Genomic DNA, 24,274 nt, shown 5'->3' on the forward strand with positions numbered 1-24,274 from the left:
TGCACATATATCACTTAAAACGAGTTCAGTTGGGTTTTGAACTCTTATGTGTCTCAGACCGTTTTTGGTTGCAAAGTTATTACCCCTCTTTACCTGGCACTCTCCTTGTGTACCTCTTTTCAGAAAATTGACAAAATGTTACAATATACTAAAAATTAAATCCTGTGAAGAAAGTTTTTTACAAAAATCTTTAACAATTACATAATTAAAAATGCTCAGTCCAAGCTAAATCTTAAACAAAAATATGTATTTTGTCAGTTACAATTCTCTTATTTATGGTTGTATAGAATCCAAATGGAAACAAATTGAGATGAATTGAGTTTCTCTTATCCACCCCTCCAATGGAGTCTCAGATCTTTAGTTTTGGTGAGGGCTAGTGCTCGGGTGGCACAGCGCCTAGCACTGCTGTCTCACAGCACCAGCAACCCCAGGTTCCATTCACGTCTTGGGTCACTGTCTGTGTGGAGTCTGCACATTCTCCCCATCTCTGCATGAGTTTCCTCCAAGAGCTCTGATTTCCTCCCACAGTCCGAAAGACGTGCTGGTTAGATGGATTGGCCATGCGAAGTTCTCCCTCTGTGTACCCAAACAGGTACCGGAACGCAGCGACTAGCGGATTTTCACAGTAACTTAATTGCAGTGGAATGTAAGCCTAGTTGTTACACTAACAAAATTTAAAAAGGATTGAAGTGACATTCCGTGGGTGTTGGTCAGTTAGAATAGCCATTCATTCCCAGCCTACTGTAACAGCGTTGCAAGTTACGTTTAGTGAAAAGTAAGCAGACTCTGGCCTAAACTTCTTAACCGTTGGGCCATGTGGATATTGTAGAAATGCTGAGGACGTGAGGAGTTGGTAAAGCTTACCACTGCCATATCTTGTGCCCTTCTTCTGAGGCGTGGGGGGGGGGAATGGTATTAGTTTGTTAATCGCAGCTCATTGGGGGTTAATGCAACAGGAATCACACTGAAAAAAGTAAACTCCAAATAAGAGGAAGTTTGGCTGGGGGGGGGGCGCGGAGAATTGTTGTTAAGGGTCTGGAGTATGACCCCAGGATGTATTGAATCTAATGTGGGCTCTGCTCCCTTTTGGGTCCTGTTGTGTGTGTGTGTGAGGGGGTTGATTTGGTCCCCTCACCCCCTATTCTGCCTGTAGTGTGTGTGTGGGGTGGGGGGGGGTTGATTTGGCCCCCTCACCCCACTATTCTGCCTGTAGTGTGTGAGAGGGGGTTAATTTCACCCCCTATTCTGCCTGTAGTGTGTGGGGGTTCATTTGGCCCCCTCACCCCCTATTCCGCCTGTGGTGTGTGTGAGGGGGTTGATTTGGCCCCCTCACCCCCTATTCTGCCTGTTGTGTGTGTGTGTGTGGGGGGGGGGTTGATTTGGCCCCCTCACCCCACTATTCTGCCTGTAGTGTGTGACAGGGGGTTAATTTCACCCCCTATTCTGCCTGTAGTGTGTGGGGGTTCATTTAGCCCCCCTCACCCCCTATTCCGCCTGCAGCGCGTGTGGGGGTTGATTTGGCCGCTCGGCCCCCCGGTTGTCGGGTTTTTTTTGTGGGGGGGGGGTTGATTTGACGCACCCCTTGCTCGGCTCCCTCACTCCTCGGCCAGCCAGCCGGCCGGCCTGCCTCCCGCTCCGCCTGCCCTCCGGCTCCGGCCGCCTCGCTTCGCCTCCCCTCTGACGTAAGCCCGAGGAGCCGGTGCGCGCTCAGCCCGCAGCCGCCGCCCGCCCGCCGGCTCGAAGCCTAATTGGCGGGGCCGGAGCCAGCGGAGCGGAGGGAGAGGCAGAGAGAGAGAGAGGCGGGGGGAGAGCGGGCAGCGGCGGCAAGGGGCAGGCTTCCAGTCCCGGGTTCCCCACCACACCCGGAGGGCGGAATAACGAGGGGGGGCCGCTTGAAGGGCAAGGCTGAGCCAGGTTAGGCCGAGGAGGAGGGGAAGGCCGCAGTTTAGGCCGCGGCCTTGTTTTCCCTCCCACGCCTCCTCTACCCAACCCAACGACATTAAAGGCCCGAAAACTCAACGGCCCCCGTCGAGGACAGCAATCGGCGAGAGAGCCGGGGGTTAATCCTGGTGGCTCCCCGGATGGTGGGGTAGACGGAAGGGGAAGAGAGGGAGAGATTGAGGTGAGTGACTGTTGTGCGCGGCCGAGTTTTTAATGGCTTTAAAAATTGAGAAGTGGAGGGAGGGAAATGGCGGGAGTAGGGGCAGTGTCCTGAGCGCGGGGCCTCTGGCGGGTTTAGGCCAAGAGAAGATCGCCCGGGAGGGGGAGGGGGGCAGGGGTGTTATCCAACATGGCGGAGAGGCAAGATGTCGGGGGCTGGGCGGGCGATTAGTGTCAGGGCCGTGGGGGACCACCCACCCCTCATCACCCCCCCAGACTCCCCACCCCTCATCACACACCCCCCCCAGACTCCCCACCCCTCATCACACACCCCCCCCAGACTCCCCACCCCTCATCACACCCCCCCCCCCCAGACTCCCCACCCCTCATCACACCCCCCCCAGACTCCCCACCCCTCATCACCCCCCCCCCAAGACTCCCCACCCCTCATCACCCCCCCCCCCCCAGACTCCCCACCCCTCATCACCCACCCCCCAGACTCCCCACCCCTCATCACCCTTCCAGACTCCCCACCCCTCATCACCCTTCCAGACTCCCCACCCCTCGTCACCCCCCCCCCCACCCCTCGTCACCCCCCCCCCACCCCTCGTCACCCCCCCCCCCCAGACTCCCCACCCCTCATCACCCTTCCAGACTCCCCACCCCTCATCACCCTTCCAGACTCCCCACCCCTCATCACCCTTCCAGACTCCCCACCCCTCATCACCCTTCCAGACTCCCCACCCCTCATCACCCTTCCAGACTCCCCACCCCTCATCACCCTTCCAGACTCCCCACCCCTCATCACCCTTCCAGACTCCCCACCCCTCGTCACCCTTCCAGACTCCCCACCCCTCGTCACCCCCCCCACCCCTCGTCACCCCCCCCCCCCCCCCCCCGCCGCTCCCCCCGCCGCTCGAGTGGCAAACGTTGCCAACTCCTCACCCCCTCAGCATTCAACGTTTACCACTGCCATATCTTGTGCCCTTCTGAGTCGCTCAGAGGGGCGGGTGGAGTTAGTTTCTTAATCTAAACTCATCTGGGGTTAATGCAACAGGAATCACATTGAAAAAAGAAAACTCCAAATTAGAGGAAATTTGGCGTTGGGGGGGGGCACTGTTGTTAAAGGTCTGTAGTATCCCCGCCCGCCCCTCGTGGCGCCCCCCCGCCCCTTGTGGCGGCACCCCCCGCCGCGCCCTGCCTGACATCACCCTGCCCCTCCCCTCCCCTTGCCCCTCCCCTCCCCTTGCCCCTCAAAATCCAAGTTCTGTTTTTTCTCCTGTCTAAAATCTTTGTCATTTTTTAAATTATTAAGTATTAACTTTTTGTTTTTTTGTCTACAATTTGTTCTTGTGAAGCTGTTGGTCTACAACTGGACTAAGATTTTTTAATATAAAAAAATGAAATACAGCTTGCTAATTCTACCAGTTGACTTACTGCTAGAATTCACAATAGGACAATAGAATAGCAGACTTACATTCACTGTTGTGACCACTATTTCATTGCACCCTGAAGGAAGTGGCCTTATGTTTGGATCGACTGTCATACTTTTGTTTCCCACAAAGTATGAAACACACACACTACAGATGAGACAAGTTGCTGTTTCATGAAGAATACACAGCTTGTAACATCTCTCAAGCGAATTAAGCAATGTCTGACATGGTTTGATAGACCACTTTGTACCGCTGGAGCCAAAGCCACCTGCATCTTGTTCAGTTTCATCCAAGATCTTAGATTCTTCAAATTCCGGACAACAGATACGTTCAAAGATTAGTTGTGCTATTCGATCACCTTTTTTAACTACAAAAGACATTGGCTCTTGGTTCTGGACACCCCCATCAGCCGGGTGAAACTAAGGACAGCTGCTCTTCCTGCCGGAGCCACTTGGCTGGAAATGTGGTGGGGCTCAAGGCATCAGAATAATTACCATAATCACCTGTCATCACCATCTTGAATAGATAGTTGTTCACTCCAGTTTAAGCCTGATTTATTACAGCCACAAAGTATTTGGTCAGTTTGGTGGTTACTACCAAAGTATCTCATTAATGTTTCTTTACTGGCTCTGGACCAGCCTCTCTGCAACAAAAGAAATATCCCAAATGTCTGTTTGCTCAAAATTTTGTGAGGGCCTTATCTAGAAATCCTTGGACAGGATTCTCTAAGGCTGGTGGATTCAGTAGCAGAGTGAAGAGAAAATGGCAGGAGGCCCATTTTTCACACTAGCATAAATTTACAGTGGGACCGTCCATTGGTACCTGCCATGGTGGGTTGGAAAACCAGCCAGAGGCCAATGTGAACCTCATTCTCTCCTATCCACCCTCCCCCCCCCCCCCCCCCCCCCTCTCCCCGAGAGGGAGATTCTCCACCATGCTAGTAGGAAAGCATGCTGGTGTGAAACATGTTTGGTACAACATGACGTGCAGGTATCAGGACTCACCTAAATAATGCCTGGGGCCTCCTCCAGACTTTGGGGTTAGAAACCACCCTGGGACACCACAATAGTGGATCGGGAGGGTGGATCTTCCAGGGTAGGTTTATTTTCCTGCCTTGGAATATTATTGGTAATCCATCTTTGTACTCAGGAAGTCCATCTTCCAGTCTCAGAATTCTTCTAGAAATCTATCTGCATTTTCTCCCTTCAGTGGTATTGCACACCTTTACAGTGTGGCACTCGGACACAACGGTGATCTGTGTGCCCTTAAGACCTGCCATGCCACTAAATATGGAGTGAAACACCCGGGTGCATAGTTAATGAAGCTGGGGCTAAAAGCTTTGATGTTTTCCTGCCGACGACCACAAGGGGAAACACTCCATGTTCCCGCCCCCACTTCAGCAGTTAGCCTCAAAATGGGCGTATTCTGCCTTTTGTGTTTCTTTTACAGTACTCGTGTCACAATGTAAACATTTTCTGCTTGGTTATCATGTGGCACAGGTCATCAGGTATGTTCCATGTTTGTAGTTTCCACAAGAAAGTGCAACTCTTTGGATACATTACATATACATTCAGTATTTATCAATAAGAGCTCCTGGCAATTGAAGTATCCTTGTTTTCACATGATGATTATTGCAATAAATTCATCATCTTGTTTTCACATGGTTTGGGTGAAAATACTCAGCTTATGCATCTTTTAACTAGCATACATTTTGGCATGCCCCAGTGAAATGCCCAACTCCAGAAGATCCAAGGTAGAAAAGCATTTCTGTGCAAGGAGGCCTTTTTGCAGTACTTCATTGATTGACAGATTTTGCAATTTAATGATGTGCCTGATAATGATACACTTTTTTTGTGTTGTTTGGTATATTATTTATACCTGAAAAGGATTAAGACATATTTGAACAGTTTGATTTTTGCTTTGTTGGTTCCAGATTGGTAGGGTTATGGTGCTTCTTAATTTTAGATGGTCAACAAATGGAAATGGGTTTTGGTTACTTTACACTAGAATATTCAGCTGAGCAGCATGATGTACTATAAATATATGCTAGATACAAGACTCCTCATTAATATAGGTAAATGCTTTCAGCTTGTCTGGGAAATGAGGGTAAACTTACAGTATTGGCATTCCAGTAAAAATTATTTAAAATATATACATCGATGTGGATTACCTTGCTAACCCTGGGAGTCATGATATGGAGATGCCAGTGTTGGACTGGGGTAAACATAGTAAGAAGTCTCTGAACATCAGGTTAAAGTCCAATAGGTGGCGTTTCCAATAAATCTGTTGGACTTTAACCTGGTGTTGTGAGACTTCTCACAAACCTTGGGAGTGACATTGGTGGTATCCCTCTAATAAAGGTGATTTTCTGAGGTTGAAATAAAGGTACGTTATTGGGTAAATTAAAGGGAAAGCTTGCTTTTCGTTTGTTCTGGGGTGAATACTTCATCTATGTTACAGAACATCCCATAGCTTTAACAATGTATATGTATTCATCTGTTCTTTTAATTGAAAAGTTCAGATGCACTGGAAGCTAATTCAGTTGGGCATCAGTTTTCACTCCAGTTTTTTGGATAGGAACAGATGGCACATTGCCTTGATTGAGAATTACAGCTTGTCTTAATTAGAATTACAGCTTTCTCACAAACCCCTGGTTTAAGCAGACTTGTTAATGTTTGTGATTGTCATAATCTTTGTTTTTTAGTAGACATTCCCCTTGAGTCTTTTTTTTTGGGAGCTTTGACAACAGAAAATCGGGTAAATTAGTTTATAAGATAACTGAAGAATACAAATCTCTTTTGCAAAGATCTCTAGCTGCATCAGTCAGTCTTTGTGATTATGTCTGATACAATAGCTTTGTGTCCATTACAGTAGCATTTCCTACACTGCTTTATATTGCAAGTTGTCTTATTTAGGTCTGCCCTAAATCAAAATTGAGGTATGTAGAAAGAAGGTTTGAGGTGCATGTTGGGCAGATAAAGAGAGTATTTGAGTTTGATGTGAATGGTCAGAATTGGAGATGAAACACTGGTGGTTTGAATAGCTTCCAGTTCAGACACAGTCTTAAATGCTGTTCAAGCTTAGTCAACCTAATGTGAGCTGTTGCTGAGTGCAGACCAGATGCCTCATTGAAAAAGACAACAGAAGAGTTTTTGTTGAACAGCTGCTGCCAACCACATTCTGAAGTTTATACATTAAATGTATTTGGGAAACTAGAAATAGAGACACAGAAAATTTATGGCACCAAAGGAGGCCAATCTGCCAGTTGTGTGTGCACTGGTTGCAAAGGAGGATCCAGCTTAATCTGACTTCCAGCTCTTGGTTTATAGCTTTATAGGTTATGGAAGTACATATCCAAGTTTTTTTTCAGTGTGATGAAGATTTCTGCAATGAGTCTAATACCACAACATTCTGGGTGAAAAATTCCTCCTCTATTCTCTTATAATCCTTCCACCAATTATTTACTGTTAATTCGTGTCCCCTGGTTATTGACTTCTACTCAGGAAAATAGGTTTCTCATATTTACGCCTCAATTAAATCCCTCATTTGCTTTTGTTCCAGAGAAAACAACTGCAGTCTACCCAATTTTTCCACGTAGGCAAAATTCTTCAGTCCTTGTTAACATCTCATCCCACCTCCTTTGTACTCTCTGTGGTGTGATCACATCTGTTCTGTAATGCAGTAACCAGAATTCTATATAGTATTCTAGTTATGGCATACCTAGTGCTTTGTCAGGAAGGCGAATGGGATGCTGGCCTTCATAGCGAGGGGGATTGAATATAAAAGTAGGGAGGTTTTGCTGCAGCTGTATAGGGCATTGGTGAGACCGCAGCTGGAGTATGTGTGCAGTTTTGGTCGCCACACTTACGCAAGAATATTTTGGCCTCGGAGGGAGTGCAGAGGAGGTTTACTAGGCTGATACCGGAGTTGAGGGGGTTGAGCTATGAGGAGAGGCTGAATAAACTAGGCTTGTACTCGTTAGAGTTTAGAAGAATGAGGGGAGATCTCATTGAGACATATAAGATGATGAATGGGATGGATAGGATAGAGGTGGAGAGACTCTTCCCGCTCAGAAAGGACAGTAGGACTAGGGGGCACAGCCTCAAGATAAAGGGGGGGTGGTTTAGAACGGAGTTGAGGAGGAACTTCTTCACTCAAAGGGTGGTGAATCTCTGGAATTCTCTGCCCATTGAAGTGGTGGAGGCTGCCTCGCTAAATATTTTTAAGACGCGGGTTGATGGGTTTTTGATAAGCGAGGGGATTAAAGGTTATGGGGAGAGGGCGGGAATGTGGAACTGAGCCACGACAGATCAGCCATGATCTTATTGAATGGCGGGGCAGGCTCGAAGGGCTAGATGGCCTACTCCTGCTCCTATTTCTTATGTTCTTATACAGATCTAGCATGACTGCACTACTTTTTATATTACGTGCCTCAGCTAACAAAGTAAAGTATACAAGAGACACTAAAGTATATGAGAAACACTGTATACTGTAAAGTATACAAGAGACACTAAAGTCAGACCACACTTTAATACTGTGAGCTTATCTTGGTGTGACTACTCTTTGTATCTCTATTTGGTACTATGACTGCCTGACTTCAGAACTTTGTTATCTCTAAAGATGTCAGCTAATGCAGTCCTTGCGAGGTGCCAGGTGCAGCTGGAGATTCTGCTGATGTGTCTTCAACCTTTAATTGCTGTTGGAATACAGAACAAAAAATAGGAGCAGGAATAGGCCTTTTGGACTTGCGCCGCCATTAATTATGATCATGGCTGATGATCCAGTTCAGTAGTCTGATCCTGCCTCCGCCTCCCATATCCTTTAATCCCTTTCACCCATAGAGCTATATCTAACTCATTCTTGAAAATGTGCAATGTTTTGGCCTCAACTGCTTTATGTGCTAGTGAATTCCACAGGCTCACCACTGTCTGAGCGAAGAAATATCATCTCGTCTCAGTCCTCAGTTATCCCATATCCATTGAAATTGACTCCTCGTTCTGGACACCCCCACCAACGGGAATATAATTATTCTTGCATCTGACCTGTCTAGTCCCATTCAATTCAATCTCACCACCTATGCCAGTTTCGCCATCCCACTAATCCTACAAAACCTTCACTGCACTCACTCTAAAGCAAGAACATCCTACTTCAGATAAGAAGACTAAAACAGCACACACTATTTCAAGTGTGGTCTCACCAAGGCCCTGTATAATTGCAGCAAGGTACTCCTGCTCCTGTACTCGAATCTTTTCACTATGAAGGCCAACATACCATTTGCTGCCTTTACAGCATGCTGCACCTGCATGCCTCCCTTCAGCAACTGGTGTGAGAGGACACCCAAGTCTTGTTATACTTTCCTTTCTCTCAATTTATAGCCATTCGGATAATCTGCTTTTTGTTACCAAGGTCATTAACCTCACATTTATCCAAATTATACTGTATCTGCCATGTATTTGGCCATTCTCAACCTGTTTAAATCACACTGAAACATCACTGCGTCCTTCTCACAGCTCACCCTCCTACCCAGCTTTGTGTCATCTGCAAATGTGGAGATATTGCATTTACTTCCTTCATCAAAATCATTAATGTATATAGTCATATAATCGTTAATACATAGCTGGGGTCCTAGCACCAATCTCTGAAATGCCCCACCAGTTATTGCCTGCCATTTGAAAAAAGACTGTTTATTCCTATTCTTTATTTCCTGCCAGCTAGCTTTCTATCCACCTCAGTACATTACCCCCAATCCCATGCACTTTAATTTTATACATTAATCTGTTGTGTGGGATTTTGCCAAATGTTAGAATGTGCTTGATGCTGATTTTTGCAACAGTGGTCTGTAACCCTTCTCTTTTGTTTTCATGTTAATTCTTAATACTCACTATATAATCATTAAAACCTCAACCCGCTATTATTTATTCCCCCTAACAATTCCATTTGTCACTTATTAACTTGCTGACCAGACAATTGCTACCTTCCTGCCTTCTACAACTCTCACAAGCAATCAATTTCAATATCGCCTGCAAGGTTCTTAATCATACCCCCTGACATTTAAGTCTAAGTCATTTGGGGATCTAGTACTGAATCCTGCATGGTTTTCTACCGGAAATAGTGTTCAAGTCACTAAAAGCACCATCGACCTTCACCCTTTGTGACCTGCCACAGAGCCAATTTTGGGTTCAACTTGCCAGTGCGATCAAGGGGAAAGTAGCTTTAATTTACTGTTCAGTGTGCCATGTGGGATATTTTCAAAAGCCTTGCTAAAATCCATGTAGACGCCACTTAAGTCCTCACTTAAAGTTATGGTTGCATTCCTGAAAATCGTTGTTTTTAAGTGAAACAACGCTGAAGAAATCATGGGTTCCATATGAATCCATGTTAAAGCTGGAGTTGGGTTACTTCAGATATTCCTGAGCCAGAAAAACAAAGTACAAGTTGAAATACTGTAGTGTACAATATAAATTCAAATTAGATCACACTGGAAGGGCCAAAGAAGCCCTTAATAGCATAACTTTAGTGTCTCACCCACAGCACTCCTGAACCTTGGCTCAAACTTTTATTTGCTTTCCACTGTCTCTGTGTATGTCTCTCCATCTCTCCATTCCGAGTCTCCTTTCCCACACATACTCCCTCTCTTTTCTTTCCCACTCTGTCTGTCTGTTTGTCTCGTCTCTCTCTTTACCACTCTTCACTCCTCTTACCCATTACATCTCTCAATCTTCTTTCCTCTGTGTGCCTGCCTTGTTCGCGCTCCCTTACACCCTGCCCTGCCCCACTCATATCTTTTCTGTTTCTCTTTTGTCTTCACTGACCTGTCCTTCCCTCTCTTCTAAACTTGGGCCCCTTCCTGACGGTCTGCGGGGGTCGAGTTACTGTCCTGCAGGGTCCCACACATGGTGACAGAAAGTGAAAGTGCTCTATCAAAAACCCTCATTGACCCATCTTGTTGCAGCCTCGAAAATTCAATGAAATTAGTCGGGTAGACCTTCCCTAAACAAATCCTTACTGATGTCCCTAATTAATCTAACTTAAATTTTTTTCCAGTAGTTTGCCCACCATAGGGTTAGGCTGATTAGCCATTAAGTATTCAGTCTAGCCCCTTTCTTCCTTTTAAATAATGCTACAATGTGAACAGTCCTGTGGCACCACTTAATACTTGCCCTGTTTATCCCATTCACTATTTCACTCCTCTTCGACTGCAGTGTCTGCATAGTTCTCTTCTTCTGTGGAGATTGGCTCAAAAGTGTTTATTGAGAACCATGCCCTATGTCTTTCCTCCACAAGCATGTTAATTTTCTGCAAAGAGCACTTGCCATATTGTCTTTGAGATTTAAGAGTCCACAACCATTTTGAATGCCTTTAGATTCCAGGTAATCTTGGTGTTCTCAGCAGAACGTTGGAGTTGAAGTTCTTTTTCAGTACAGTTATCTGCTCTGAAGTTTCAGTTCCATATAGCAACCCATTATTGCGGTATCACTGATATCTCTATTTTTGCTACTTGACCAGAATATTGTACTTGCACTTCTGCATAGAGATGAAATAGTTACCAGTGCTTTTATTTTCATGCAACAACCAGCTATTGATTTCTTTCTGTTCTACGTCTACTCAATGTTCTGCAAAGTCATATTTGTTCAATGTCTTGTTGCTAGACTATTTTGGACTTGAAACGACCCTGTGAATTTTCAAAATGTTTGCGATAAGGTGAATTTAAGGTGCCAAATGTTGTCCTTGTTAAAAATAGTTCCGATAGAAACTAGTTTTTTAAAAATGTGATGAGTCATGGGAGACAATCTTGTAAGATCGACAATAACTCGCTTGAGGAAAGGATACAAAATTGAAGTGTTCTGATGCTGAATTAATAATCCAAAGAATTGGGTTAAATCCCAGTCTAACAGTAAGACTTTGAAATCAGTTAAGTTATCCGATCATCGTAAAAACTGATTCATTGAATAGTTTTGTCTTTGCCCTCTGACACGGTGTAATTGATTTTTTGGTCAGAGGGTCAGTTTGTTTTGAGACAATGGGTGGAATTTAATGCTTTGCCTGTGTCGAGTTTGGTGGGAGCCATTTCATTTGACAGGAGGATGGGCACCCCACCTTCTTCCTGCCTCAACCCTGATTAAGTCTTGGTGGACAGCTAATACCCACCTAAGGGCCTCATCCTATCGCAGGGAGCACAATTAACTCCCAGCAATGATTGAATCAGAGTAAAAATCTGTAGCTCTCCCTCAACAGACCAATGTTATTAGTAGGGAATCAGCGACCTAACAGGAGGAAGAGAATAATTGGACATCCCATCCTTGAGCATAATAGAGTCCAGCTTCAAAAGAATCAAACATGGCTGAAGTATTTGCAACTGTTGTCAGTTAAAAGTGCCAAGATAATAACCTTCCCTCCCCATATAATATACTGCGGTTGTTGTGAGCTTGAAGCTGCAATTCCAATTCTCTACCTTGTCCACTAGAGCAGTGTTCTGAATCATCAACTTTGAAATACATCTGTAGCTAAAACTTCTTTTAATTATTAAGAAATTGAAACGCTGAGAATTGATACGTGCATTTCTAGTCGATTACTGCTGCATGGTACAGCATGTATGATTTTTGATCTGGCGTTCCTCGTGTAGTGAGAGCTAAGGTTAGAATATGAGTTAATAGAGACTGGAGAGGTTGCAGTTTTCTCCTTGATGAAAATGTTAAATGTCATGAATGGCCTTGACAGGAATTAAGAAAGGCTGTTTCTGGTGACAGAATAATTTGGTCACTAGAAGAGAGAGATTTTAAATTATTGACATAAGAACATAAGAAATAGGAGCAGGAGTAGGCCATCTGGCCCTTCGAGCCTGCCCCGCCATTCAATAAGATCATGGCTGATCTGTCGTGGCTCAGTTCCACATTCCCGCCCTCTCCCCATAACCCTTAATCCCCTCTCTTATCAAAAACCCATCAACCCGCGTCTTAAAAATGTTTAGCGAGGTAGCCTCCACCACTTCAACGGGCAGAGAATTCCAGAGATTCACCACCCTTTGAGTGAAGAAATTCTTCCTCAACTCTGTTCTAAACCGCCCCCCCTTTATCTTGAGGCTGTGCCCCCTAGTCCTACTGTCCTTTCTGAGCAGGAAGAGTCTCTCCACCTCTATCCTATCCATCCCATTCATCATCTTATACGTCTCAGTGAGATCTCCCCTCATTCTTCTAAACTCTAACGAGTACAAGCCTAGTTTATTCAGCCTCTCCTCATAGCTCAACCCCCTCAACTCCGGCATCAGCCTAGTAAACCTCCTCTGCACTCCCTCCAAGGCCAAAATATCCTTGCGTAAGTACGGCGCCCAAAACTGCACACAGTACTCCAGCTGCGGCCTCACCAATGCCCTATAGAGCCGCAGCAAGACCTCCCTACTTTTATATTCAATCCCCCTTGCTATGAAAGCCAGCATCCCATTCGCCTTCCTGACCACCTGCAAGCTGGGTTTTTGCGACTCATGCACAAGGACCCCGAGGTCCCTCTGCACCGTCGCCTGCTGCAGTTTTTCTCCACGTAAGTAATAATCCTTCCTACCATTATTCCTACCAAAGTGGACCATCTCACACTTGCCAACATTAAATTCCATTTGCCAGTTCCTGGCCCATTCACCCAGCCTATCTAGATCCTTCTGTAGACTCTCCACACCCTCCGCGCAATTTGCTGTTCCACCAATCTTGATGGAAGCCAGCATTGGCATGAGAAAACATTTTTACACAGTGATTGTACTGTGCAAAGTATGTTGGTTGCAGATTTTTACTAACACTCAAAAGAGAATTAAATAGATACTTGAATGGAAAGTATTTGTAGGGCTGTGGAGAAAGGGAGTGGGATTAATTGGAGCCAGTTTAGGCATGTTGGGCTGAATACCTTCTACGATTCTATGAATTTGTGCTGGGAGTGTGTTTGATAAGGTACCTCACAAGAGGTTATTGCAGAAGGTCAGGGGACATGGAGTTGGGGGTAGGGTGTTAGCGTGGATAGAGGATTGGTTGTCAAATAGGAGGCAGAGAGTGGGGGTCAATGGGTGCTATTCAGATTGGCGGATGGTGACTAGTGGAGTGCCCCAGCGGTCGGTGCTGGGGCCTCAGCTATTTACCATTTATATAGATGATCTGGAGGAGGGAACCGAGTGTAGGGTGTCGAAATTTGCTGATGACACCAAGATTGGTGGAACGGCAAATTGTGCGGAGGGTGTGGAGAGTCTACAGAAGGATCTAGATAGGCTGGGCGAATGGGCCAGGAACTGGCAAATGGAATTTAATGTTGGCAAGTGCGAGGTGGTCCACTTTGGTAGGAATAATGGTAGGAAGGATTATTACTTACGTGGCGAAAAACTGCAGCAGGCGACGGTGCAGAGGGACCTCGGGGTCCTTGTGCATGAGTCGCAAAAACCCAGCTTGCAGGTGCAGCAGGTGGTCAGGAAGGCGAATGGGATGCTGGCCTTCATAGCGAGGGGGATTGAATATAAAAGTAGGGAGGTCTTGCTGCGGCTGTATAGGGCATTGGTGAGGCCGCAGCTGGAGTACTGTGTGCAGTTTTGGGCACCGTACTTACGCAAGGATATTTTGGCCTTGGAGGGAGTGCAGAGGAGGTTTACTAGGCTGATACCGGAGTTGAGGGGGTTGAGCTATGAGGAGAGGCTGAATAAACTAGGCTTGTACTCGTTAGAGTTTAGATGAATGAGGGGAGATCTCATTGAGACGTATAAGATGATGAATGGGATGGATAGGATAGAGGTGGAGAGACTCTTCCTGCTCAGAAAGGAGAGTAGGACTAGGGGGCACAGCCTCAAGATAAAGGGGGAGCAGTTTAGAACGGAGTTGAGGAGGAACTTCTTCACTCAAAGGGTGGTGAATCTCTGGAATTCTCTGCCCGTTGAAGTGGTGGAGGCTACCTTGCTAAATATTTTTAAGACACGGGTTGATGGGTTTTTGATAAGAGAGGGGATTAAGGGTTATGGGGAGAGGGCGGGAATGTGGAACTGAGCCATGACAGATCAGCCATGATCTTATTGAATGGCGGGGCAGGCTCGAAGGGCTAGATGGCCTACTCCTGCTCCTATTTCTTATGTTCTTATGCGCTAGATTATGCACCTATTCGAGGTTAAATTAGAGTTTTCCATTATTTTGTGGATCAATAATGGGATATTGTGGCTGTAATTTGTTTTACTCGGGTGTGATTCAGTTGAAAAATTCACCTGAATGTTCATGAAAACATTTAAAATGATTACTTAGTTTAAAAGCTATTTATTACATCTTTTATTTAGTTACTGATGAAAACTCCACATCATGGATCAAGGAGGGGGAGGACTTGAATTACATTCACAAGAGTCAAAAGTGTCTCATGCTATGATCATGCAAGATTTTGGTAAGTAGTTTAATTACTTGTGCAAAGCATTAAGTTGTTAGCTTTGTATTGTGTAATTTATTTATTAATAAAAGATCACACTTCATTGATTAAAAAGATCATTCTAAATTAACAATACCACCTTGAGCCTGATATCTGAGAGCGGCTAACCTGACAACTGAGCAGGTTTAGTACAGTGGAAAACAATATAAATGGGATGTTGTGAATGTAATAATAATAATGACCAAATCTATAGTTCAGTCTCTGTTTTGCTATTTTACATTGTGTACATATGGATGTAAAATATACATGCACTATTTTTCATGCAATCTTTTCCTAGAACAAGGATAATTAGAAATATAGTTGAATTCTAATGTACTGTTTGTGTTACAGTGTCTGGAATGGCTGGTTCTGCCCACATTGATGGCGACCACATTGTTGTATCTGTGCCTGATGCAGTGCTGGTCTCTGATGTCACTGGGGAAGAAGTTACACTAGAACATGGTCTTACAACTAATATTCACGAAGTTGTGCAGGGTCCAGATATTATAGCTGAAAGTGATGTTGTTACAGAAGGAGTGATTGTCTCAGATTCTGTACTAGAGACCAATGTTACTATTGAAGAAGACTTGAATACCAGTTCTGTTCCTGACCATGTTCTGGCTTCAGATCTTATAACTGAGACTGTTGGTGTCCCGGATCAAGTCCTAGTATCGGACCTTGTTTCAGTACAGGACGAGGAACAGTTTGAGCACGTGGTCCAGGATTCAGTTACAGATGTTCTCTCTCCTGGAATGGTCTCGGAAGAAGTTATGGAAGTAGATGCTGTCTCAGAGACTGTGATTCAGAACCATGATTTAGTAGCCCAAAATCAAGAGACTGTTTCTGGCCCACCTATTGAAGCCCGGGTAGATGGAAAAGATGCATCTGAGGATTTCTTAATGATATCCTGTAAGTGACAATTAACAATGTGGTTTTAGCACTTAGATTATTTATGGGAATTTTATGTCCGTCAGCCTACTATCCCAAAATGGTGCAAAATTTCTGAATATGGGCAATGCAAGGCAAGCAACGAGTTAAGTGATGAATTACTTCAATAATTAATTCAATCACATCAGGAGTCCCAACCCTGAAAATTAACGTTCATATGTTGCATCAAGTGATATCAGTTTTTCTCATGCTTTTTAGGAATATGAATTATTTGTAAGTCAGATATATTTTATTCTTATCTAATTTTGTTTCTTAGTATTTTGCCTGGAGTAATTTTTTTTTACTAAAAATACTTGCACTGATTTGTTATTTTATATAGGAATGTAAAAGTATGCTTGACTGGTAAAGACCATTATTGTTTATCTGTGTCCAAAATCCTGCAATGCATCTCAATCGAACCTTTTTCCACCAAAGCTTTGAGTTTACTGAAATGTTTGATGTGTCTTGGCAGCCCATTCAACAACTGTATGAAGTAGTTGTATTGAAATTACCTTTTCACCCTCCCTTTTCTAAGTTTAAAGTTTATACCCTGTTGTAAAATTGTGACTGTGTTTAACATTGGACTTTTACCTTGTCAATGGTAATGTACTTTAGTTCACCCCCGAGTCCAGTGTTTTCCATTGTAAACATTCCCAACTTCTATAACCTATCAAAGTTTAGGTGCTTCAACTCAGCTATTTGCTTAATTATACCTACTCTTATGTTTTAATGTTTTTGTTATAGCATGGTAACTAGAATTATACAGAATATTTCTTGAGGTCAGTACCCTGTTCAAACTTGGGGTCAGTACTGGCGATTTGTATTTCTTTGGTTGCACAGCCCACAATCTTAGTTAAATATTTGTGTTTGCGCATATGCCAAAAGCTGTCCTGTGTGCAGTGTTCTATGCAATAATATAATTTGACATGGATTGCCATTTTATCATGCCCCAAAATATTGGGTTTGTATTTATTCACTTGACCTGTGGGCTGCAGTGATTCAAGAGGACAGCTCACCACCACCACCTAGGGCAATTAGGGATGGGCAATAAATGCTGGCCTGCCCGTGATGCCTGTGTTCCGTGAGTGAATTTAAAAAATGACATCACCAATCATTAGCCTAGCTTCCCCAATCCAATCTTCTGTTCTTGACCAGCCTAAGGATAATTCTTAGTAGCCTTTCGTAGCTTGTTATCAAGCAAGCTCATTTCTTTTTCTCATCTCCACTACCAAGTCATTTAGGTACAATATAAACAATAAAGACCTTAATAATGATCTATACCATATCTTGCTAGTTACCTATCTCCATACTAATCTAGTTCCACAAACACCTTCTATTGTCTTTGCTTCAGTCAATATTTAATTCCCTTCAGAAGTTCCTCATCTACACCTTTCAGTATTGTGCTACTTGAGAGATTGGTTTAATTGTCAAAATCCGAATATGCACCCTGTCCACAGGGCTGCTGTGGATTAAAGCGAATTGAATCTGATCCATACTTATGGATTATCTGCAAGCATTTGATAACACCAATATACTTCATTTGTGTTTATTTCAATCCCTTTTCATGTTTTTTATTGTCTTTGTGCATTTCTTTCACCATCCTCATCCTTTGGGAGTATGGCTTGCTCCCGTAACAATTTGCAGAATGTCAGCATGTGCTTGCTTGTCACTATCATTCATGCAAACTTTGTAGTACAGAAAGTGCATTTAATCCTTGTGTACTGAATTTCATGAAGGTTTTAACTGTTTTCAGGCTTTTATAATTGGGTCTTAAATGAACAAATGTATACTTAAAATTGCAGACTTTTATGATGTAATAATTGTGTTTGAGTTTCAGCATCCGATCAGAAGCTAGATAATGAAACAGAACTTGTAATTTTGCCTGTATCCTTATTTTGAAAATTGATTTTTATACAATAATGTAGCCATTTTAGTTTTCAATATATAGGTAGGCCACTAGGTATGTAATAGAGTTATTGATCTCTAGTTGATGAAATGATTGTCATTTTACAATTACTGAATGACCCTTCTTTAAAAACAAATAATGCTCCCTAACTTGGATTAGGGTGTAATCAATGATCCGTAAATCTGCTTTCACTCTGACCAAGCAATATATGCTCTGATCTTAGAACAGAACGTGATGTGGAGATGCCGGCGTTGCACTGGGGTAAACACAGTAAGAAGTCTCACAACACCAGGTTAAAGTCCAACCAGTTTATTTGATAGTAAACCTACAAGCTTTCAGAAACGCTGTTCCTTCATCAGATGTGTAGAAAGTCCTGATCAGAACTTTCTACACACCTGGTGAAGGAACAGTGTTTCCGAAAGCTTGTGGGTTTACTATCAAATAAACTGGTTGGACTTGAACCTGGTGTTGTGAGATTTCTTATTTAGAACAAAATGCCAATGCAATATTTCCCTTTCCCACCAGCCATCCTGTGGTCTTATTCACTAGTAAGGTGGTTCAGTCTGCATATGTTCAGTACAGCGAGTTAATCTTCATCCATTGGGTTCGTTTGGAACCAAGTGTTTTAAAAGTGAAATGTTATTTGCTAACCTATTGCACCACCCAGAATTGTATTTTTTACTTTTTAACGACAGTGAACTGTCATCTCATGCAGGTTGATTCTATTTATTTATCCATTCTCTGGTTGCTGTAAAACATCTTAAATGATACTGATTTGAACTACTAATTTGTCTCTTTATGCTTGGGAGCCTAATAGGGCCTTGTCAGGATTTAGCAAAAAAAGTTCACACCTGCCTGGTTGAATTTTTTGGGGTGGTTGCTAGGTTAGTTGATGAAACTAATCCAGTTGACATGGTATACTTGAATTTCCAGAAAACTTTTGACAAGATTAATTTATAAAAAAGAGTCATTTGATGGGGTTACCAGGCAGATCCTGGGGTAGATAAGGAGTGAGTTGCATTTTTGTCAGAAGAAGGGGCACTAGTCCTGCATGGAGACTGGATAATTGTGGAGTTCCATCAGGATTGGTGTTCTGAGCTAGTTTAGGATTTTATTGGGATGATTCTATGGCTGCTGATCGATGGGAGCCTTGAGTGGCATGATGTTTAATCGTGACTGAAAGGAGCAGGTTAAGTGCCCTATTTGTCATGGTCTTCAAAATGATGCCCTGGTCTCTTGCAACCAGCCTAGCTGGTGTCTTTAAGCTCTGCCCATCCACAGTGTCCTGCTTTTTATTTTGACAAAGTGTCAGTGCATCTGGAGATAAAACTTGCCTGTTTGTCTGGGTGAAACATACCAGTTTTCAGTAAATCTGACACTCTGCCTCACCCATTATTTGTTAGCATAAAATTCACTAACATGAGGTGAACGAGGAAAATTAACTATGACACAAGAGCAATATGCTACGGATGCCAAAAATCTGAAATAAAGACAGAAATGCTGAAAATACTCAGCATTTCTGACAGCAGCTTTTGTAGAGAGAAATAATTTAGTATCTAACGAATGTGTCTTTCTACAGATGCTGCCAGTTTTGTCAGCATTCTGTTGAAACTTAATTCTGTTCTGATCTGAGAATTATGGGATCAGCTTTTCATTAAGAAATGTGGAATTCTATTTAATTTAGTCTAGAAAATTTTGATGAGGCAGCTGAGCATTTCATCAGATCTGTGACCTGAGATGAGCATCTGTTAATTCAACCTTTAACAGTGAAATAACTTTGACAAAATGCCTGTTTAAAATGCATTACTGTTATGTTAGCAATACAGAAGAGAAATTTATATTCTAGGGTGTCAGATCATACATGGTTTAAGATTAGTTATGAATGACCAGAAAACTAATGGGACTAGCCATGTAAATACTGCAGCTAGAAGAGCTGGTGAGAAGCTGGGAATTTTGTGACAATTAACTTGCCTCTTAGCTCTTCAAAGCCTGTTCACTACCCAGAAGACTTTGGTCATGCGTTTGATGGTATATTGTGCACTTGCTTGAATGAATGCAGCTCCAACAACACTTGAAACAACAGAATCCAAGATGAAGAAATCCACTGGTTTTCCATCTACCGCCTTAAATATTAATTCCATCTGCCACTTCTGCTCCAAGGCAGCACCATATACCACTGCATTCCCTTTCCAAGGCTCTTTAAACAGCACCTTCGAAACTTGTGAACTTTACCTGGAAGAATGAGGGTAGCAGACACATGAAGTACCACTAGTTCAAGTTCCCTTTGAAGCTGCAGACCATCCTAACTTAGAGGTATATTGTCATTCCTTCACAAAAATCTGGAACTCCCTATCTCACAGCATTATGGTTTACCTGCACCACGTGGACTGCAGCATTCAAGAATGCAGCTCACCACCACCACCTCTCAATTATGAATGGCAGCAAATTCTGGCCTTGCCAACAATGCCTACAACGCATGGATATTGTTTTTTTGAAAACTAATGTATTTCCCTTTTATGATCATAAATGCACATCTTAAATATATTGTAGAACATAATTAAGCTTACTGCAGATATTGCTTTTATTATGGTCAATCCTTGTTAAGTGACAATATTTGCAAGTAATAATATGATGAAAAAGACTTTAGATAAGCAGTTCTTGAAGTTGAGAAGAATTTTTACAAAATATTAATTTGGGTAATCATACTTGAGTAACAGAATGCAAAATAATGTATTTAAGGGTCATTGTAGAGGATAAGGAACTGCTTTCAAACCAGGTATAAAAGACTGGGATGCAGGTGACAGAGAATAAAGAAAATATTAGGAAAAAGTAAGAGAAATGAATTGCAAAGGACAGCAAAACAGTTTTACAATGATAGTAGATGGAAGTTCAAGGCACAAGGAGAGCTGTTGAAGGCAAGTACAATTTTTGTGGTATTTGGTAAGCTTGGCAATTTGTTCACATTAGCTCTTGAAGGAGGAATAGACAAATTTCAATCATGAGAAATGGTGCTAAATGACCTATAACATGTAGAAGTTAGTCAGGAATGGATTATCCAAAATGCTCTCAGGACAGCAAATGCATCAAGAATCCTTGAGGGAAATAAAATAGGAAATGAGTGATGATATGGGTTGATATTTTTGATGGTGTAATCCTTAGAGAAGTAGTGAGCTCTGGAAGGATAGTTCTACTATTCCAAAAAGGATGAAAAATTTGAACCAGTGGGTAATTTTACACATCTGTTGTATGGAAAAGCTTTTGTGCATTTTATGGAACACTGCAAATTAATATTTAAAGGACACAACTATTACAAGGAGCAATTGATTTGGTTTAGAAGTATTAGATCATGCCTTACACATGGACTGGAATTCTTTGAATTATAAACTAAATTAGTCAAGCAGGTAGATGGAATTTACTTCAATTTTCAAAAGATGTTTGATGTACTTTCTCATCTAAGGTTAATAAAACATATGTGAAGATTTGTCTAGATGCTTTGAAAATATGCTTAGTCATGAAAGAGGCAGATTGAATGTACTGTGCTCGGCGGTGAAGAATGGTTTTCACTGCTCATTGTACTTAAAGCTATCCACAAAGTTTTTTTAGCTTTTGTATGACAAGTTGTGGTCATCTGGAATCTCGATGACCACAAGGTCGTCTTCTACAGAGGATCTGAGACATGTGAACAAGGCAAGCAATAGCATGTTTCTTCAACCAAGCAGACTGAAGGATGCTTACTGAGATTCACATAGTCTAAATTAGAAAGTACAAGTTAGAATAGTTAATTAAATATATAAACATTGACAAAGTGAAATAGAGAAGGATGAATGTCAGGAGAAGTAAGAAATGGAAAACAAAAGTCAAACATTCTTTCAATCTCCAGGAATAGTTGAAATCTGAAGGAATAAATGTCCATGTTTTCATAATTGTTTTCAGTACCAATTAAGTAGTTCCATTGGTGATTAAGTCTTAATATGCAGGTAGAGTTCATACATTTAATTGGCAAGCCCTGACATTTTGGTATGCTTAGTGAGAAAGCACCACAGCTTCATGTCTTTTGTATTTATGAATGCCAAATGACTCCACAAGCTACGTGTGTAGCAAAGCTTGCGTTGAAGCCAGGAAACTTAAATAGCAACTGCATGTACGTGCAGATACTGGAAGTTGCTGTCCAATTTACTCAACAATATGGGAGCCTTTAGCCTCACCATTATTCTTCATGTAAAATCCAAGTCAATGAAAAAATCTGTCCCTGGGAAAAGGTACCATTGCACTTAATATTGTAAATGATGAATGTGAATGATGTAGAACTAGGTATGAATAACATTATCTATGCGTAAGTAATGAGTAGAAGCAAGACTTATCTTTGGAGAGACTTGAACACAGGCTGAGATCTAACAGTTGAACTTTAATTGCAATAAACGTAATACTGCATCGTGGAACAGGCAACAATAAATGAATGTAATATGAAGGGATCTTTGGCAGAAGCAAAGAATCAAGTAATGATTAAATATACTCTAACAGCTTGTCAATGTGAGGCAGTTAATTGTAATGATAATTCAACTACTAAACTGCCTTTGAAGGGCATTAGGCTACGAGTGGGAGCAAGTTATGTTGATAACTTAATAATAAGGCCAATTTTGGAGTCTGCTATTAAGGTTAATCTGTCCCATCTCAAAAAGGATACAGATGTATTCGAAATGCTCAGATGGCTGCCGCCAAAAATAGTTTAGGCCTTAGTAGGGGTTAAGTCCTAAAAGAGAGCCCAAGTGACAAAACTTTATTAATATCATTAAAATAATAATTATAGATGAAGTGAAAGTAAGCAAGCATCCCACTTTGGACAGTGAGTATATGACAAAAGGATACAACTATAAAATTCAGAAGCATCAACAAGGTTTGATGCAAGATATCTTTTCTCGAAGGCTTTATGGAATTGATACCTGGAGAAAGTCAATTCTGGAGCATGTGGAGTTGGACCAATGACTATTGAGAAGCAGAATTGAGGATTTTGGAACTATTTAGCGGTGCTAATTGAGTTAATTACTGTGGGACAGGAGTGCGAATAAACTTCAGTGAAGTAGATGATCAATACATGGTATGAAAGGAAACCCCTTGACCAAATAATTATCTTTATACTCTGTAGCAGCCTTGTTGGATAGAATGCCCTTTTCTCCTACTGGATCTACATTTTTACATTATCAAACATTTACAGTAAGTTATTAGCAAAAAATGTTCCTTGGACTTCTCTTTTTATTACTCTTTAGATATTTAATATTCTTCCTTTAGGTCTCTATACTCCATTCCCCATCGAGAAAACATGCAGGCGACTTGCTCCCAGGCCTCTGCCAATGTCGTCTTGATCTGGCTACTGGGAGGTGAGTGACAGCTGCCTGGGATGACGTCCTGTATTTGTTTCTTTCTGAGGAAGCAGCAAGCCTCCTGCAGGCATCTCCCCCTGGTGGCATGACTGTGATTGGGTATTTATCAAGTAGGGATCATGACTGCAGATCCATGTCCTACTAAACTGATCCTGCACTCAAGCACCTGAATTCCATGTTTTTAATTGTGTTATTTTACTTCCAGCCAGTTTGAGTTGATGTAGATTATACAGATTATGCAACATATTGTACTTGTATCTATAAACAGGTCTGTAATTATGGTAAAATGTATAATGTTGGTACATAATCAGTGATTCAAATTTACAGGTCAGTCAACAAAATGGATTGCAGAAAAAAATTCTGAATAAATATTTCCTTATAAGGAATTAATATGTTGAACATTGCTGTCAAAATTAGAAATGATAGTTTTGCTATTGCTTTTAAAATGTGAAGGCAAGACTTTAGGTCTTTGTAGATCAACGGAAGTCACCTTGTGAATCATTAATTATTAGTTATAATTAGTTACATTCAATTGACTCTGCTGTTAAAATGTTTTGCACTGTGTTAGTGTTGGGGTAGAACCTCAATTGGCTGATGCAGCTACGCTATGTTGCAGATGCATTTCTCTACTAAGTGTTGATTTTTGTTTTCAAATCCAGAGGTTTTTTTGTCATTATAACCCAGAAGTAATTTTTCCCACATGTTGAAGCAAGTAATCTTAAACTGCAGTAAAATTTTATTTTGAAAAATGATATAGGTCTTAATTAGTAAGAATTTGAAAAATCACACTAAAACACACGTGGTCCCGATTAATATTCTCTTGATCTAATTTATTTTAATTTATCTATTTAAATTTGTTTTATGTTCAGTCATTGTTGATGACAACCTTGAAGGAGTTGTTGAGCCTCACTTTGCTACATTTTTGAACTAAAATTCACTGAAATGTTACAAACAGTATAGAGCTCCCGTGGCTCAGAAAACCAGCTGGTTTGATGGTAGTGATATTCATTCTTTGTCAGCTGCTAGAATTGGAGCCTTAATTTCACATCTGTTTGTTTTTTGTAGCCCAAGTATCTTAGTGAATAAAAGAATACTAAAATGCTTCAGAGTTTTGGCATATG

At 42.1% G+C, this 24,274-nt stretch overlaps 1 protein-coding gene and 1 long non-coding RNA gene across 3 annotated transcripts in view; one reads left to right on the forward strand and one right to left on the reverse strand.

The window, feature by feature from the left end:
* The first annotated feature begins 1,595 nt into the window (after positions 1 to 1,595).
* Positions 1,596 to 24,274, forward strand: part of znf711 (zinc finger protein 711) — a 35,253-nt gene continuing 12,574 nt past the window's right edge. Inside the window, exons 1-3 of one of the 2 annotated variants that reach the window (XM_080187705.1) lie at positions 1,596 to 2,122; positions 14,821 to 14,921; positions 15,294 to 15,851. In XM_080187705.1, coding sequence (XP_080043831.1) covers positions 14,843 to 14,921; positions 15,294 to 15,851 — 637 coding nt within the window. In that variant the 5' untranslated portion in view covers positions 1,596 to 2,122; positions 14,821 to 14,842. Of the gene's footprint in view, positions 2,123 to 14,820; positions 14,922 to 15,293; positions 15,852 to 22,572; positions 23,151 to 24,274 lie in introns of those variants that run through there. The other variant, XM_080187706.1, reaches the window with a different exon arrangement.
* The window catches only part of LOC145342277 (uncharacterized), a 30,687-nt gene continuing 28,511 nt past the window's right edge, over positions 22,099 to 24,274 (reverse strand). The window contains exon 3 of the long non-coding RNA XR_013886528.1: positions 22,099 to 22,525. This is a non-coding gene — a long non-coding RNA (uncharacterized LOC145342277). The remainder of the gene's footprint in view (positions 22,526 to 24,274) is intronic.

The sequence above is a fragment of the Carcharhinus amblyrhynchos genome, chromosome 4 (assembly GCF_965287045.1).
Source record: "Carcharhinus amblyrhynchos chromosome 4, sCarAmb.v2.hapA, whole genome shotgun sequence".
NCBI lineage: Eukaryota > Metazoa > Chordata > Chondrichthyes > Carcharhiniformes > Carcharhinidae > Carcharhinus > Carcharhinus amblyrhynchos.